The 15,914-nt window shown below is 38.1% G+C and overlaps 1 protein-coding gene across 1 annotated transcript in view; it reads right to left on the bottom strand.

Annotated features, from left to right (window-relative positions):
* PARD3B (par-3 family cell polarity regulator beta) overlaps positions 1-15,914 on the bottom strand; it is a gene marked incomplete at both ends in the record, with an annotated part of 424,820 nt that overhangs the window by 123,224 nt on the left and 285,682 nt on the right. Inside the window, 2 exons of the mRNA XM_080620282.1 lie at positions 14,292-14,526; positions 15,500-15,706. Coding sequence (XP_080476408.1) covers positions 14,292-14,526; positions 15,500-15,706 — 442 coding nt within the window. The remainder of the gene's footprint in view (positions 1-14,291; positions 14,527-15,499; positions 15,707-15,914) is intronic.

Here is a 15,914-nt window from a genome sequence, read left to right as displayed (position 1 = left end):
CAGTTGGTATTTCTATTTCATCTTCCACAATCAGATCTGACCACTTGTGCAGCTGATCCCTGTTCCTTCCACTTTTGCTATGGATCAATAAACACTTTTACACTCAACCACACTGTTGGTCCTGCAAATTCAGTCTGAGCTTCTGGAATTTTTCTGTGGTCATTTAAATGCACAAATGTTAGCTGTTTTCAGAAGAAACAGGTTATAAAACCTGCCTGTTACAGTACTCTCCCAGCTTGCTTTTTTCTGTTTCAGAACTGCTACAAGTATATTGACTTTAATGAAGTTCTGCTTTTTCATGACACTGACGCAATTATTACAAGTCCAAGTTCCAAAATGGACAGATCCTGAACCGAAAGTTCTGTATTAAAGGCCTATAATGATCTTTTTTTGCTCAACTAAATGGATTGTTATTGGTGTTGATTCGATGCAACTTCTCTGTGCCATTCAATACAATTGATCACAAGATGCTTTTACAGGGCATTTGGTTATCCTTGAAATTTGGTATCCCGCGGTCCTGGAAAATGCCCACAGCTTGAGCTGTTCTTCAGTGAATACCTTTCTCTATAGCTGATAGTAAGATTATTCTTTTTCTTATCTTGCTTCCAAAATTCCCCATACACATTCAGAGAAATTCTGTTTAAGCCTCACTGTCTCATTCCTGATAGCAGCATCCACTTGGTAATTTTAATTAAATCTCATGGCTTCAATTATCTGTATGTAGACACCATATCAATTTAAGTTGCCTTTTGGGTTGGTTTTTTTTTCTCCTCTCTAATATTTCATTTTGGTCTCCCTCTCTTCTGCTTGGTCAGCCTCTGAAACCAGGTCCTTGAGAAGGCTACCTACCATAATTTGGGTTGATTTTTTTAAATTGTTTTTTAAAGCACATTTTGAGTCAATATTTACAAACAGAGTCAAACCCTCATACTTCAGTGCTTCATTTACAATCTTCTCCTTTTAGCTTATAAATTAGCATGACATTTATTGCAAGCAATTTAATTTTCTATTTTTCCTCCTCCTCTGATCACTACTGTATATGCATTTTTCTCTGATTTATACTACAGATTTCATATCAACCTTTAAATCTGTAGGCTTATTTTAGTTTGTATCTGCCTTTCATGGTGGTTATTAAACAAAAAATCTAAATGGTAAACATAATTTTCCATTTAGCTTTGTGAAATGTAATGATGGAGCTCATCTAAACCCTGCTGGACAACATAAAATATTTGCTCCCCTAGACAAGGATTTCTCTGTACAGAAGAGAGAGGTCCCCACTTCAATCTGACTGGCATTTTTTAAACACAACACTTAAGATTCCTCACAAAGAAACCTGCCTGAGTTAACGACAGCCTAGATTCAACCAAGCTGTCATCTACCTGGAACGGCCACACTAGAACTTGCTATTGAGCTTTAACAATTTTACAAAGACATTACAATATTACTGCAATGAATACGGTATCAAAGCCAACAGAAACCAATGCTATCACATGCAAGCAGCCTCATGAGATTGACTTAACCTTTGACCAGTAAATTTGATCTATTATAGGCAATTTGTGTCCCAAGGTACTCGGTGAATGGCTGATGTACACAAAATAAACAAAGACTGAGAAAGACAATAAACTGACAGCCAAGATCAACAAATGGTCTTGGTATCCCATGAAGCCATTACTACAATACTCTATTAAACATGCTTTTCTCCAGACGTGGGCTGTTTCAATATGTTTGAGGGCCTCTGTGTCCTTGAGAAGACATGTGAAATATATAGTGATGTGAAGAGACTTTTCTACTGTAAAGAAGCTTATGTAGCCCTTAAGCACCTCCTTGTTTCCTTCCCTTAGAGTATTTATACCGCTCAAACATGTAAACCCACCACCTCCTCTCCTAACCTTTTGCTGTTCTCATTATGGAGACAGAAATAGCCTGTCAGAGAAAAGAAACCCAGCCTCAACTTGATATTCTGGAAATTAGTCATATAATACTTCGAAAGACTTATGTGCTAATTCCACCAGTTCCATAAAAAAAGAAGAATACAGGTAACAGGTTAAAATATCAAAGGCAGAAAATTCTGAGTTCCTGTGTGTGATGCGTGAATTATACATACACAATAATCAACACACTTCTCAAAAGTAACCTATTTTAATTTTAGCTCCACTGTAGCTTTTTACTATGGTGTGAATGCATTGTTTTAATAAAGGTCTAGAGCAAAGAAGACAGAAGCATATATAATACAGCTGTAGTTTATTGCTTTGCTCTGCTGAATTGAGGCCTCAAGAAGTTATTAAACTGCTGAGGTAAATCTTAACTATTTAGTTATTCTGAACCTTGAGCCTCACTTTTCCCCTCCCTCTATTCTAGGATTGTTGGTTACTTCAGTTTCCGTTCTCTTCTTTCCTAAATCTTCCCCAGTGAAAGATCATCTTGTCTGTGCTCCACTTTAAATTGCATACAAGTGCATGGACAGCAGTTTATGGTATAATGTAAGTTTTCCGCAGCAGGTCTAGGGCCAGCAGTGATCTTTCTTTCCACTCTGACAGGAACATCATCTTTCAATTTCTCTAAAATCTAGCCTAAAACCAAAAAAGATTAAACTCATTCTCTCCAATGTGAATGCCGCCACAAGATAGAGGAAACTGGTATTTAAGCCAGAATAAATGTTAAGGATGAATTAAATAAATATACTGCTATTGGAATATTTTTGTTAGCATACTCCATACTGCCTAAACCTTGGTGTGCTTCTAATTAGACCACTAGAGCACATATTTTGTATGACTGTGGCTTCCTTCCTCCCCTTCAAGCATGCAGAAACACATACATCTTTGTAAAACACTGAAATATCTCTACAACACAGATTTTTAATAGTAATTTCCATGCAGGAAATGCAATAAAGGCAAATTTGCTTTATTATAGCACTAGGGACTAAAGCCAGCTATCCACTCGGAATTAGCCAGCTTGCATGCCAAATCAGTTTTCACCACTCACTGGATGCATCATACTTCACAGGCAAATCAACAAATTATGCTGCTTAGAAAGAACCAACACCATAGGATTTACAGGTCTCATTGTGGTCTTACAGAACATCGTCAGCATTCATACTACAGCTACATAAATACAACATCCACTTTGTAATTACTGAAATTAGCAAACATCTCACATGTAGGAACAAAGCAGCTAACACTACTGCTATAGGCAGAGAGAATTCAAAGCTGATCTACACCTAGAAATTTCTCTGCATAGCCTCCCAAACCATTTCAGATCAGAGCTCCTGGAGGCTGTCTACACCACTCTCCATTGCTGCAGATGACTGACGGTTCGGGAAGCAACAAATGACAACCAAGCTAAAATAGCCTAAATACAAATTCATTAAGAAAAAGATGGGGCTGAGGTCTGCAGAGATGAAGAGGCACATTAACCTATTGAAGTACTACCCATAATAATCTGCCTTTTTAAAAGAAAGAAATAATTGCTAATTTCTGAGAAATTGAGATCAAGTCACTTACTCTCCAGTGAGTATGTATGTATTCTAGTCATAGGAAAAATGATCTGCAGCTGTATAGTGGAAAATTTTTTCTCAAGAGCACTGCAGTTTGGTTTTGTGAAATCTTCACATTTTGTCCAAGTTTTTATATTAAAAATTGTATTTTACAGTTTACAGTGCAGATTGCATGAAAACAGACAAAAATCAATAATTTAAAAACATGTATTGCTAAGGAGACTAAATGAAAGAAAGTGAGCTTTCTTGACAGCTCTTCCTTGCTACACGTTAGGGAGGCTGCAAGATTCAAAAGCATATGAATAGAAACAAGCCCTTCCAAATGCAGAAGAGGATATGGAAAGCGCATTTAGGGTGGAGGGAGAGGGGAAGAAAAGGAAAGCTAACTTCTTTGAATTGTTTATTTCCTTAATCTAATTTTAATTAAAACCAGGACATTAGGATGTCTGTTACACTAAGCTACTGTACTAAGGATAAAAAGCTAAACAAAAAGACAAGAGAGGTAGAATGAACAGTGCCCGACTCATTACTCATAGGGTACTTTGGCTAGAAAGAAAATAGCAGATGAGAGTGGTGGCCTTCTGTCATCAGAAAATAGCTTTATGATTCTATTTACACATTGTTACCAACCAATCTGATAATCTGGGGTTAGCGTGAGGCCAGGTATTCACTACTTTCAAATAAGGGACAATGAATGGCACAGGCATAGAGTTCATCACTTCAAACCTAATACTGAAGTTAGTAAAAGAAGTATAGCAGATTCTTAGTGGCCTGTGCATCTTGTACTACATATACACACAAACACAGACAATTGTTAACCTTTAAGACTTGAATTTATTTATTTATTTATTTTAATTCTTAACCACTGGCGACACATATCTCAGAGTTCATATAATATGCACATGGCACACAGAGGATTTATACTTTCATGTCAGCGCTGGGCTAACACTTTGTATTTGCCCAGGTGCCTTTTTATTAATTCTTTACTGTTTCTTCTCAACAATAAAAAAAAGAAATAGGACAGAAATGGAGTTGCAGGAACACAAAGGGAAAAGGAAGAAGACATCTTCGTTTTCACCACTAAGACTTATTCATAGACTTTTCTAGAGGAAGATCAAATTCTCTCAAATGCCCCATGTCCAAGCCAAACCCTAGAGACATCATTTCCACTGAATGAAGGAAACAAGCAGATGAAGGTTCTTTGAATGTAAATATTTCTGTGAGGGGAGCACTCAATAGCATAATTAACTTCTGTAATAAATGCCATGCAGCATCATGACCACTGAGAAATCGGAGCTTTTGCTCCTCTAGACAAGGTGCATAGTAGAAGCTACACACACAAGAGGGCAGAGCCCAATCTCTACTAGGCTTGTTAGTCAAGGGTCTGCATAAGCTGGGTGACAGCTAGGACAAGAGAGCACCCAGGAGATAGGGGAGGAGAAGCAGAGTGGGGTTAAGAAAAAGAGGAGAAAGTAACAGTGGCAGAAACCTGGTGACAAACAAGCATCATCAGAGGATGGAGGGCTGGATGTGTTAAGAAGATGGAGTTAACTCCAGTCAACTCCTGAAGTTAAGTGCTGAACAAGCACGAGCTGCTGGGTAAGGATAAATCCTGCACCTTTGCCTTCACATCCTAACAGCTTCCTATCAAATGTGGAGTGGTGGAGCTGAAATGGGACACAGCCAAACGTGCAGAGCAGGAAGCTGTAAAGAGATTTTCTTTCTTGCTGCTGATGGACAGAGATAAAAAGCAGGAGCTGGGGTGGAAACGATATAAAGCCTTACTTCATCACTCCTTTAGTCCTGCCAATGTTTATACACATCATGGAAGTTTTGCAGCAGAAGCAAATCTTAGGGAAGGGCTATATAAAATATTTCCTGCCCAAATATGCTGCAACATATTGCAGTAGAAAGCATGCTGCTGAGACAGGATGGCTGGCAAGTGTTCATGGCTGCTCAGAGCAATGTTACCACACTGGTCTGTTAATGCAGACCAAACTGGGAAGGAGACAAAGTTGATGCTGTGCAGATAGGGGCATACAAGTGTAGTGAGAACAATGACCCAGCAGTGTGATCCATAAGTGAGACTGACATAATCTGGAAGCAGCATGAATCCAAGCCAAAAAGGAAGAAACTGGTGTGGTCAGATCTTCAGTGTGAGTAGATTTTAGACACTGTCCCACTGAGTAGGTTTAAGGTTTACTAAATGGTGATACCCTGTGTATGGGCCTTTGTAAAAGGGGGATAACATGCTCCTAGTTTCCATGATGACAGAAAAGGAGAGAAAGAGGAACAATCTGCTGAGAAAAAATTAGTTTGCCCATGTTAAATTTGAAATGACAAATAATATTTTCTTTTTTTTCTTTTCTTTTTTCTATCAGGAAGGCATAAATCAGAGTAAAAGATGAAGGTCAACTATAATTCTGAGGCATTATATTCCAAACCACATTTCTGAACATAAGACTATCTGTACCTAGGAGGTAGTACAGAGAGGAGGAGGAGGAAGCCCCATTTTGTCACCTCATGCACTATCTGTAGCAAGAAGGGTAAGGAACCCTTAGTAACCCTGTAGTAAGGGTGAGCAAACCAGTATTCTGTCAGTTTTCAATAACAGTGCAAGGGCAGAAGGTTGAGATTGCCAACTGGGCTACGCTTGCTTCCTATTTTTACTTTTCCAAAGAGAGAACACACACCAAAGTTTGCTAAAAATGGATGGGAAGGTAAGCAATAACGGACAAGGTTACAAAGACAATGGGCAACAGGAGATTAACAAATGAGAAAAATTGGGTAGCTGGAAAAAAAGTGAAAGACGGTAAGAAGTCCTCAGGGAGAGAAGGGAAAAATCCTAGAGATGAGAGGAAAATTCTTTTGAGAAGATCACACAAAAGCTTACTACTTTGTAACTTTAATTTTCTTTAAAATAAACCTATTTGCCTGCTATACTTTTGCAGTTGTAGCCACAATAGGTTTTAGATGCTGGGTTTTTTTAAACAGATTTATCTGAACAATGATCATATAAACCAGGGAAATGCTGTTATTTTTATTTTTTATAAGCACAGAGGATAACTTTTGCATAAGGACAAATGCGGCTCAGAGGAGTTAAGTGAGTTAACCAGTGTCACCCAAGAAAATAGTAGCAGAGCAGGAACCTGAACAAATCCTCTCTCAGACTATTTTCCCATCTCCTAAACCACCTATTGTCCATTTTCTTTCAAAAATCCTGTGTGGAAAAGAAGAGGGAAGAAAGAGACAGAGCGGTTCAATGGGGTCAGTTTTTTCTGAAGCTAACATACTTCATATGCTCTGAAATTGTGACTACCCCAAAAGGAGCTTTGTTCCTTTTATATGTCAGCAAAACAAAAGGTCAGCCTATTGAAATATCGGTCAGGTCTGACTTTCTTCTATTAATAACAAGTAGAGACACATTTTTTAAAGTAATAGTTAAATAAATGGCTACATGTCAGCAATCATTTCAACTTAAAATGTCAACTGGATTTGAGATGCCATGTGCATTTAATCAATGACTCCGCATTATAATACAAATATTGCTTTGGTTTGACTTCTTTGTCTGGCATAAATCATAATTCAGTGAGATGAGTACATTTCATTTTCTCTACAGATGGCTGTTAATGGCAATACCTATTAAACTGGCACCTGCCACCACTTTGTAGTTAAGGAATCTGTCAGGAGCCCCCCTCTGTATAATTTCACTGTTAATTGTTGTCTCTCCCCTTAACTCCCCCTCCCCATTTACCAAGTTCATGTTATAAGAATTGCTGAAATAGAAAATCTGCAAAGCTGCCTTTTTCTTTGTCTCAAGGTAGAACTCATACTCTGCTCTGTATTCTTGAGCAAAATATGCATTTATTGGTTAAAATGCAGCTCAGGAAGCCGTATTCAAATTCTTGCGGGCACGACTTTAAGCCCTCAAGGATCTCTGACCATAACAATTAATACAGAAATACCCACTGTACCATAGTTTATATGGAAAGTCTTGAATTCAAGTTTTATCCCTCATGTAAGAGATGGGGTTTAGAACAACTAACAGCCAGACAGAGTGAATGAAGGCTAAATACACTCAGTATTCATCAAGAGTACTCTCTGCTTTCTAGGACTTTTTCTTGCAGAAGGCATTTCTTGGGCAAGGAAACAGACACTTAGAAGAAATATGCCACCTCCAGAAAAGACCTGGAGTTTACTTTTTATTTTAGCAGGTATGGCATGCACGGAGGATAGTATGAAACAGGCAAGTACACATTTAAGTGGACATGTCATAGGACTTAGTGCACAAAGTTAATCCTTATAGACAAAGTACACTGGCTTTTATTTTTTTCTCTTTTTGCTTAGTAATGGCTTGAATGATATTTCAACTTGAAATGAGCATGCAACTATTTCACAAAAAGCATGATCCTTGCAAACAGTTTGCAATTTCCAGTCCTTTTAAATAGTCAGAGGGAACTTTCTGCTCTGATCTGTTAAGTAAATATAAATCTTGTTATCCAAGTTCAGTAATGAGAGTGAAGGGTCTATTCTTCACTGCACTTGCATACATCTAACGTTAATGAGATTTATGCATGCATATTAAGAGGAGAACAGATGCTTAATTAAACAAATAAGCCTTTAGTAGGCAGTCCACATGATCATTTTTTGTACAAAACCCCCTTATTTTCTCTGTTTTAGTGTGACTACGAATGCAGCCAAGGAGGAAGCAATACAGTGGAGGAAAAGAAAAAGTCACGCATGTAAACTGAAATGTTTGTCTTTTTTACTTTAAAATACTTAACAAAATCGAGATACATTAAATTGATTAGGTATCTCCTCTCCCTTGTGCTCCTGTGGTCTTTAAAGAAAACAGGAGTTTTATTTACTAATTTATCCACTTGAAAGTGGTAATTTCATTAAGCAAAAGGAAATCAAGGCCTCTAAGTAACTCATCTGCCTCCTTAACTGATGCTATCAAAGACACAGGCATGATCTCAGATCATTTTTCTACTGAGGACAAAAAGTTAAAATATAATCTAGTCTTTTTTTTAATCTATCCATGTCCATACTGATTTCCAGCACCGTAGGTACATACACACAAATACATTAACAAGTTATATACATGCTGCCTCTCTCCAGCAAGCCACATCTTTACTATTTGCTCGTTCCTCATTATATTGCTAACTTTTCTTCTACATGCTCAAATTCTAAAGGCACACAGACCACAAAAAAAATCTCTCCATAAGCTATCATAGTGCTATACTTAATGGAAGTCAATATCTGTAGATTATGCTATCTGCTCTGCAATACCATTACAGGCTCAACAGTTCTGGTTGTAAAAAGTATCATTCTGAGCACAAGGTCTATAACAATAATAATGAAAAAAGGGTCATTTCTGTCTTCCAACAGGAATGAAAAATTAAAATCGCTAAGGCACTTAGCTCAAAGGAAAATTGGCAAATTAAGGGGCCAAAAATAAAATATTCATGGCTCATATTGTGAAATGGAAGGTAAATAATTCAAGATGAACTATTTTGTGAGAGAGTGCAATCTTTGTGAACAGGAAAAAGCAAATGTAACAAATACACACATATAGATTCCTGCTTCCTGGGCTTGCAGCTGCATGTATATACACAGAAACATACAAGTCACCGTTGATGTGCAATATTTGTGAGCAACAGACATTTTCTCACCTATACTAATTTTGAAATAGTTGCTGCTAAACTGGTGAAGTCAATTTGACAAGAGCTGCCTTATACAAAGAAGACTGGTGGGTTTTTTTCCCTGAATCCAGCCTAAAAATGAAGACTGATTGAGAGGGTGCTCTCCCACTGCACTCCAGTTCGGCAAAACTCTCTACTCTGAGTCACCAACTACAGAGTTGCTCTTGGATTTTCATACCACAAAAAAATTATGACTTCAGTCTACTGGTCTCTGCCTGGGGGAGCTACCTATTAAAATGCCATCGGTGTGGCTGCAGTCCATTAGCTAACTTACCTTCATACCCATAAAGCAGAAAGGGCTGCCCAGAATTTTTAACAATCACTGTTTGGAAAAGGTAGTGAGAGTGCTATAGACTTATGTTTATTATATGCCAGGACTGTAACAACTGCTATGGGATTAGGATACAGAGCAGCACCATGCAGCAGAGGTCACATTTCCCTGGTGATTTCAAGGTTCAGTCTTCCTCTAACTTAATTTAGAAACCAATACAGAGCCTACCTTTGTAAGAAATAACATTTTGATAGTATTTCAAGGCATAGCAATACCTATAGATCACAAATTCAAAATCCGGAGTTCAGCACCAAACAAACTGAGGAATACTTCTTTTTTTAATTAACCTCTTGCTTAGATCAGCTTTGTGTTCTCAGTGCTAAATGATAATGCATTTTGCATTAGTGCTTGACATCAAGGATTTCTAACACCCTGCACCAACAGGTTAATTAACCCTTCCAAACAGCCTACAGAGCCACCTCACAAGGCTTTTGACGGTTCTAAAGCAATGACATTACACACTACCCTTATTCAAAGGCACAAATATGCTGTTTCTCTACAGTGTTTCTCATAAAAATACAAAACACCTTCAAAAAGGAGTGTAGGAAAACTCATTTGAGGTCTAGAAGTGTCATCAAGACTCACCGTGCCATGAAAAAATCAGTCAAATCAATGTAAGAAAAGGGATGAACCAAGCATTGAATATGGCATTGTGTAAACTGGCAGCTGTTATGTATCTGCAGAGAACTGAGTATTACTTCTGTTCCAAAAGAACTTCAGCCTAGATGCTAGACATTAGCTTTTTCCTAAGACTGCAGTGTACATGTAGTCACAATAATAAAAATATTTATTGTAGTTGTTTTCCTGATATACAATATCAATTTACTTCACTGTCATCTAGCAGTGGGTTATTTACTGAGCTATGATGGTGTAATGTGCCAGAAAACATAAAGAAGTAAAATATAATGCTCTTTAGCTGGTGTTACATACAAACAGTTAACAGAGTGAACTTCTGCTGTTCTTTGGACAGCACATATAGATAACCAGTACTGAGGCAGGCAACAGATGCATCAGAACAAGCCAAACAAGAAAACAAACACTGTGCAGTCTGCACCACAGTGTAACAGTATTTAGGATTTTAAAAACTTAACTGATCAGTAATAACCAACGTCATTTGCATTTCAAATCTCCAGCAGAAGCAACCTACTTTGCTCCGAGTGCCACAGCCCTTCAAATGCTGCAGCCAAGAGTTCCAGTTAATACTGGGTGAAACGGCGGGACTTTTTTTAAAACAATGATTACAAAAATAAAAGCATGATTTCTGGATGGTCTCCCTGAATCACACTCACATAAATAAAGTTTCAATCCAGGAAAAGCTTAGCAGGAAAGCAATCATTCTCTTTTTTTTTTTTGTAGGTGTAAAAAAAGACCAGGAACTACAAGTAAATAGCAGCTGAGCAACAGATGAGGCACTAAGTGAAATCTGTTAGCAACTGCTAACAGCTTTGCTATTTTCTGTTGTTAAATTAAAAAAAAAAAAGAAGTCAAAAACCAATGCAGTAGCAATTCCAATATGTTCAAAAATCTCAGATGCAAAAGACACTCAGATGCTTAACGCTTCTTCTACTACAGATAAATACTTGTGTTTGGTTTTAATATCTTGAAATGCTTTGTTATTGATTATAAGGCAGAAACAAGCCAATTCACATGGACATACTATTAAGATAAAATTTGTTATTGCTGCATATGTGATCCAGTAAGTACAGCACAAAAATCCCACCATAGGGGGGACTTTCCCAGCAGCTGCTTTAACCTCAAATTCTACTTTCCTTCGTCCTTTACACCTGACTCCTAGTCATTCACGAGAAACTGCATGCATCTGAATTAGCACTGAGCTTTCTGGCAAGACCTTAGAAATATTTTCATTGTCCTTCTGGTCCTGGAGCTTTAACCACAGATGATCATTTCCTCCTTATCTCAACCCAATCTTCACATGGGTTCAGCAAGTCTGTTTCCCTGTTCAGATGCATCTACACAGAAGAACTATGCAGGCACAGCTGAAATAACTCTGGCCAAAGTAGCCCACAAATTACAAACACTATAAACATCTCAGTGTGGTGTTCCAGCTCTTGGTAGGATCAATTATTTTCATGGCTGTAGTGACTGGACTAGCTTAAAAATCCATGGCTTAAAAATCTACTTCTTTCTCCTAAGCTACCAAGCGTTAATAGTCACCTTGACGGCTGCAGAAGCTCACAACTTTGTCATCTTCAGATTCTCTCTTTCCTTCCACAGATATTCTACCAATCAAACATGCCAGTTTCATCTCTACAATGTCATGAAAAGTCTGGCTGTTTCTTTCCATCTGTGTTGCTGAAATACTTGATCATTCAAACCTTCTTACTGCAGTCTCTTCCTCCCTAGCCCTCCTGACATTCACTCCTCACTCTTCACATCAGTGCAGAACTCTGGTTTGAAAAATAGCTCTTAAATCTAGTATTTAATCAGTATTTGACCCCTCCTAAGTTCCCCCATTAGTTTCCTATTATTTCTTCTAAAAACATTCAGATTAATTAGTTTTGTTTTTCATGTCATCCACAGTTTCTCCCTGAAAACACACCAGACTGGTTTTGTTCATCTTGAGGAGGACATATGGTCCCCAGTTCTTTTGTAAACTCACACAGTTTACTCTTGTTCAATCTTTATAGGTCATCACCTTTCTCTCACTTTTATCACGGCTGGGATTCCCTAGGACTCTCACTTTCTCAGGAAGGAATTTCTTTTCAAGAACAATTTTATAAATTCTAAGAAGAAACACTGATGAGAACACAGAACCTCTAAAAACCTCCCAGGTTTACTGTTAGCGCCTACAAACAACTCCTCCGATTATTACAGAATCATAGAATAGTTAGGGTTGGAAAGGACCTTAAGATGATTATAACCTGTTGCTTCCATCTCTGTCGCTTTGGACAGATTTTCAATGGTGTGGGATAGAAATTCCCATTCTGTGCTGCTATACAGATAAATATTATTAACAATTGCTGTCTGCTGGGAAGACTATCAATCTAAACAAAAAGCAAGCTTATGAAAAGAACAGATGTATAAAGCTTGTGTATAACCAAAATGCGAGATACATTCTGAAAAGGGAATCACTAAGAATGGTAACCTATTGTTCACAGCTTTGCATATTGATCATCAGCAGATTTTGTTGTCAACTACAACTGCCTTTTTTGGATTCTGATGTCATCCCGTGTTCCTTCTGGCTCAGGCATCACGCCCCCACAAGTAAAGACTTTGCACTTCAAACTTCGATTCTGCTAGAGATACGTGAAACAGAATACTTATCCTTTTGTCAGACCTCTGTGTCACTCCCCTCCTCTTCCAACAGCCCTATTCATGCCAGAGAGTTAAGAATAATGAAAATAGACACAAAGCTTAAGATACCTGAGAGTTGTTGAAGTCACCCTCCTAATTATTCAGTGTTTTGACTACTCTTCCATGTTAAGCCCTATTTCTTTAAACAGTATGAACACAAATGCACGTGCAATGCACAGGTGTGAGTGTGTGCCTCCAGCATTCCTGAAGAGCCCCATTTAAATGCAGACTGGTATACACATGCACCTTCATCTTATGAAGAGTAATGACTACTAAAAACATGCAAATGCGGCACATAAGCATGCCTGTATGTTTTTGACAGTACCTCTACAGTGTTCAAAAGTTGACAGGACAACTTTAAGGATTTCTATTGATGATACACAGAAGAAGGTCAGGTAAAACTTTCCACATTTTAACACAAGCCATTTGACTGCAGAGGACATACCAACCAAAAGCTACAATGCAAGTTCATATATCATTTTTCTAATGAATGTCATTTAAGTGAACTATCTTGCAACTGAATTCCTTAGTTGACTAGTTAAATGTATCTTTGCCTAAGCAGTGATTCTGGTTTTATATGTTTCTAGCTTGTCTACAATACAACATGCTAAGAAACACCAATAGCCTCCTAAAGCTAACATTAAGTGCTCAGTCCGAGAAGTAACCACATGGTCACACAGACTAATCTTCAAGTGACCATTAAATTTCATTCAAATACCATATATTAATTGCAAAGATCTACTTAAATGGAAACACTTTAATCCTCAATAGAATAAACAGGTACCAGAAGCAGGGATGACAGCAATCAGAGTCCCTACAACACTCCAGCAATACCAAGAAAATGACTTGGAGAACTTTGTCTAATACCTAATAACTCCAGAGATGCAAACCCAACAAATACCCACAGAAGAAATCCAAACACAAGCCTGCAGGCTGGGCAGGGAGGATGGAAAGCTTTTGTCCACTGCAGGCAATGGCTAAAGCTGTGAAGCAAAGCTTTTATCATAGCTACTGGTTAGCAGCAACTGCAAATGTTACCGGACTGTTCACAGTCACACAAGCAATTCTGCTCTCTCCAAAACTTCTGAAAGAAGCAAATAAGCAAAAGAGAAGGCGAAGGTCTGAACGTGGGAGTGGATCATGTATTACTGAGAAATATTCCCCACAAAGCCCTCCTCACCGACACACGATTGTTTTTAGACTGAAACATTGAATCTTTTCTGACATATGGGAATGAATTTCAAAGGCACAAAAAGACATTTTGTCTGCCAAATGTCTTTTGCCTCAGCTACAAGTTTGGTGTAAAAGTATAAACTGCTTTCTTTTTAAATAACATAAACATTACTTTGAGTCCAAGCAAAATAATTTTTATACTTTATGAGAGTATCAGTTGTTCCCTACATTATAATGAGAAAGTGTGGCTGTTCTGCTTTGTACGATGCCGTACCTCAACATGACACCAAAGCCTTTCTTCTTTTTCTTTTCCGGATCTTCATTTTCTTCCTTCCTTTTTTTCTCTTTGATTTTAGATTTGCCCTTTTCCTTTTTCTTCTCTTTTTCTCTACTTTTTTTGTCTTTTTTTGCTTTGGTTTCTGTATCTTCTATTTCAGGGTTCTCTGGATGGGCAGATTCCATGTTTTGAGCTTCCTGACCAGAGTGAGAGCTCTTATCAGAGAAACCATCTGCACCGGATGAAAAAGAAGAAGCAGTGAGGATGGCTAGGGGCTACCAAAATGCAAACACGTGGAATACAGCACGAGTGTCTACAAAGTGCTCAAATGACTCACAACACTTACTCATCTAATTAAATAATTTAAAAAGCAGACTAAACATATCTAGTGAATTCAAGCAGATTTCTATTGCAAATTAACTACAGAGTTATTTTAGTGACTTGTTTTCTAGTTACTATTCCTGAGACAAAAAATCCTGACATGGTAAAACACTATGCTGTTTGAAATCTAGCTTGTTAACCTCCATCAGCTTGAGAAAACTGACATTCTGGGATGCAAACACTGAGAGCTTACTTCAACAAGAGATTCTGGCAACTGACATAACCAACCTACGTAACAAAATCTTTCTATTTTAATGGCTGAACAAGAAATAGATAAACTGCTCTGTCTGGTTGGAGAAGAGCTGTGCTGTTTCTATTTGGGGGGCTAAGGATCCAAGCACAGTTTTATGCTCCATGTTAAAGGAGACATATTTCCAGACTGGGGTCTGTAAGCCCATGGTGACAGAATGAACAGCAGGGTGCTATCAATACACTCTGCCTTGTCTATAACAGGAAACAAATTTCCTGGTTGGAGAAGGGGGAATTGTAGACAGCTCTGTAAAACAAGCAAGATAATTTTTAATGTAATCTGAAGAAGGCAGCTGCTCCTTGAAGTTGAAAAATATAATTATTTAAGGATTGAGTTCTAAATCCTCCAACCCACCCCTGCCCCGAAGGAGATCAGTGAAAGACTTTACACTAAACCCTGTCAAGGTTGGATGGGGTACTGCAAAGACAGCTCTATTCATTCCAAGACATGAACAGCTTTTAAAATAAGATCAACTTCAATTGGACTAAATCATTTGTTCATGTGCTTTACAAGGTTGGCCCTCAGCAGTGCTAAGTGAAGGTGGCTCCTTCAATAAGTGCCATTAGCAACATACCCTCCTCTCCATCTTCAGGTCCATCGTAAGACTTGTCAATGGCAGCTCGGAAACTCTCATTACACCCCCGACCACGGACCACATGAGGCCTGGGTCTGTGAAAAGGGAGTTCATTCTTCCTAACTTCAGCCACAGCAGTCTGAAGACTCTCAAGAGAACTGGACTTCTTCAATCCCAGAGTAGGACCGAAATCTCTGCCAGAAGAGTCTGGAAAACAAATAGTTAAGTTTTTATACCAAAACCACACAGAGAACTGAAACTAGTCAGACTCACATTTAATTGTGCACTTTATTACTTGGGGCCTTTGAAATAGTATGCAATCAATGTAATTTGTTCTAAAAATAACATCAAGCTATACCTAGCTCAGTAGATATCCCTGTTCATTCTTGGAGGGAATGGCACATAATTTACAGAC

This window comes from Psittacula echo, assembly GCF_963264785.1.
Source record: "Psittacula echo genome assembly, chromosome: 6".
NCBI classification, from domain to species: Eukaryota; Metazoa; Chordata; class Aves; order Psittaciformes; family Psittacidae; genus Psittacula; species Psittacula echo.
Note: the sequence above shows the minus strand (reverse complement) of the source record. Positions and strands in the feature narration are given on the sequence as shown.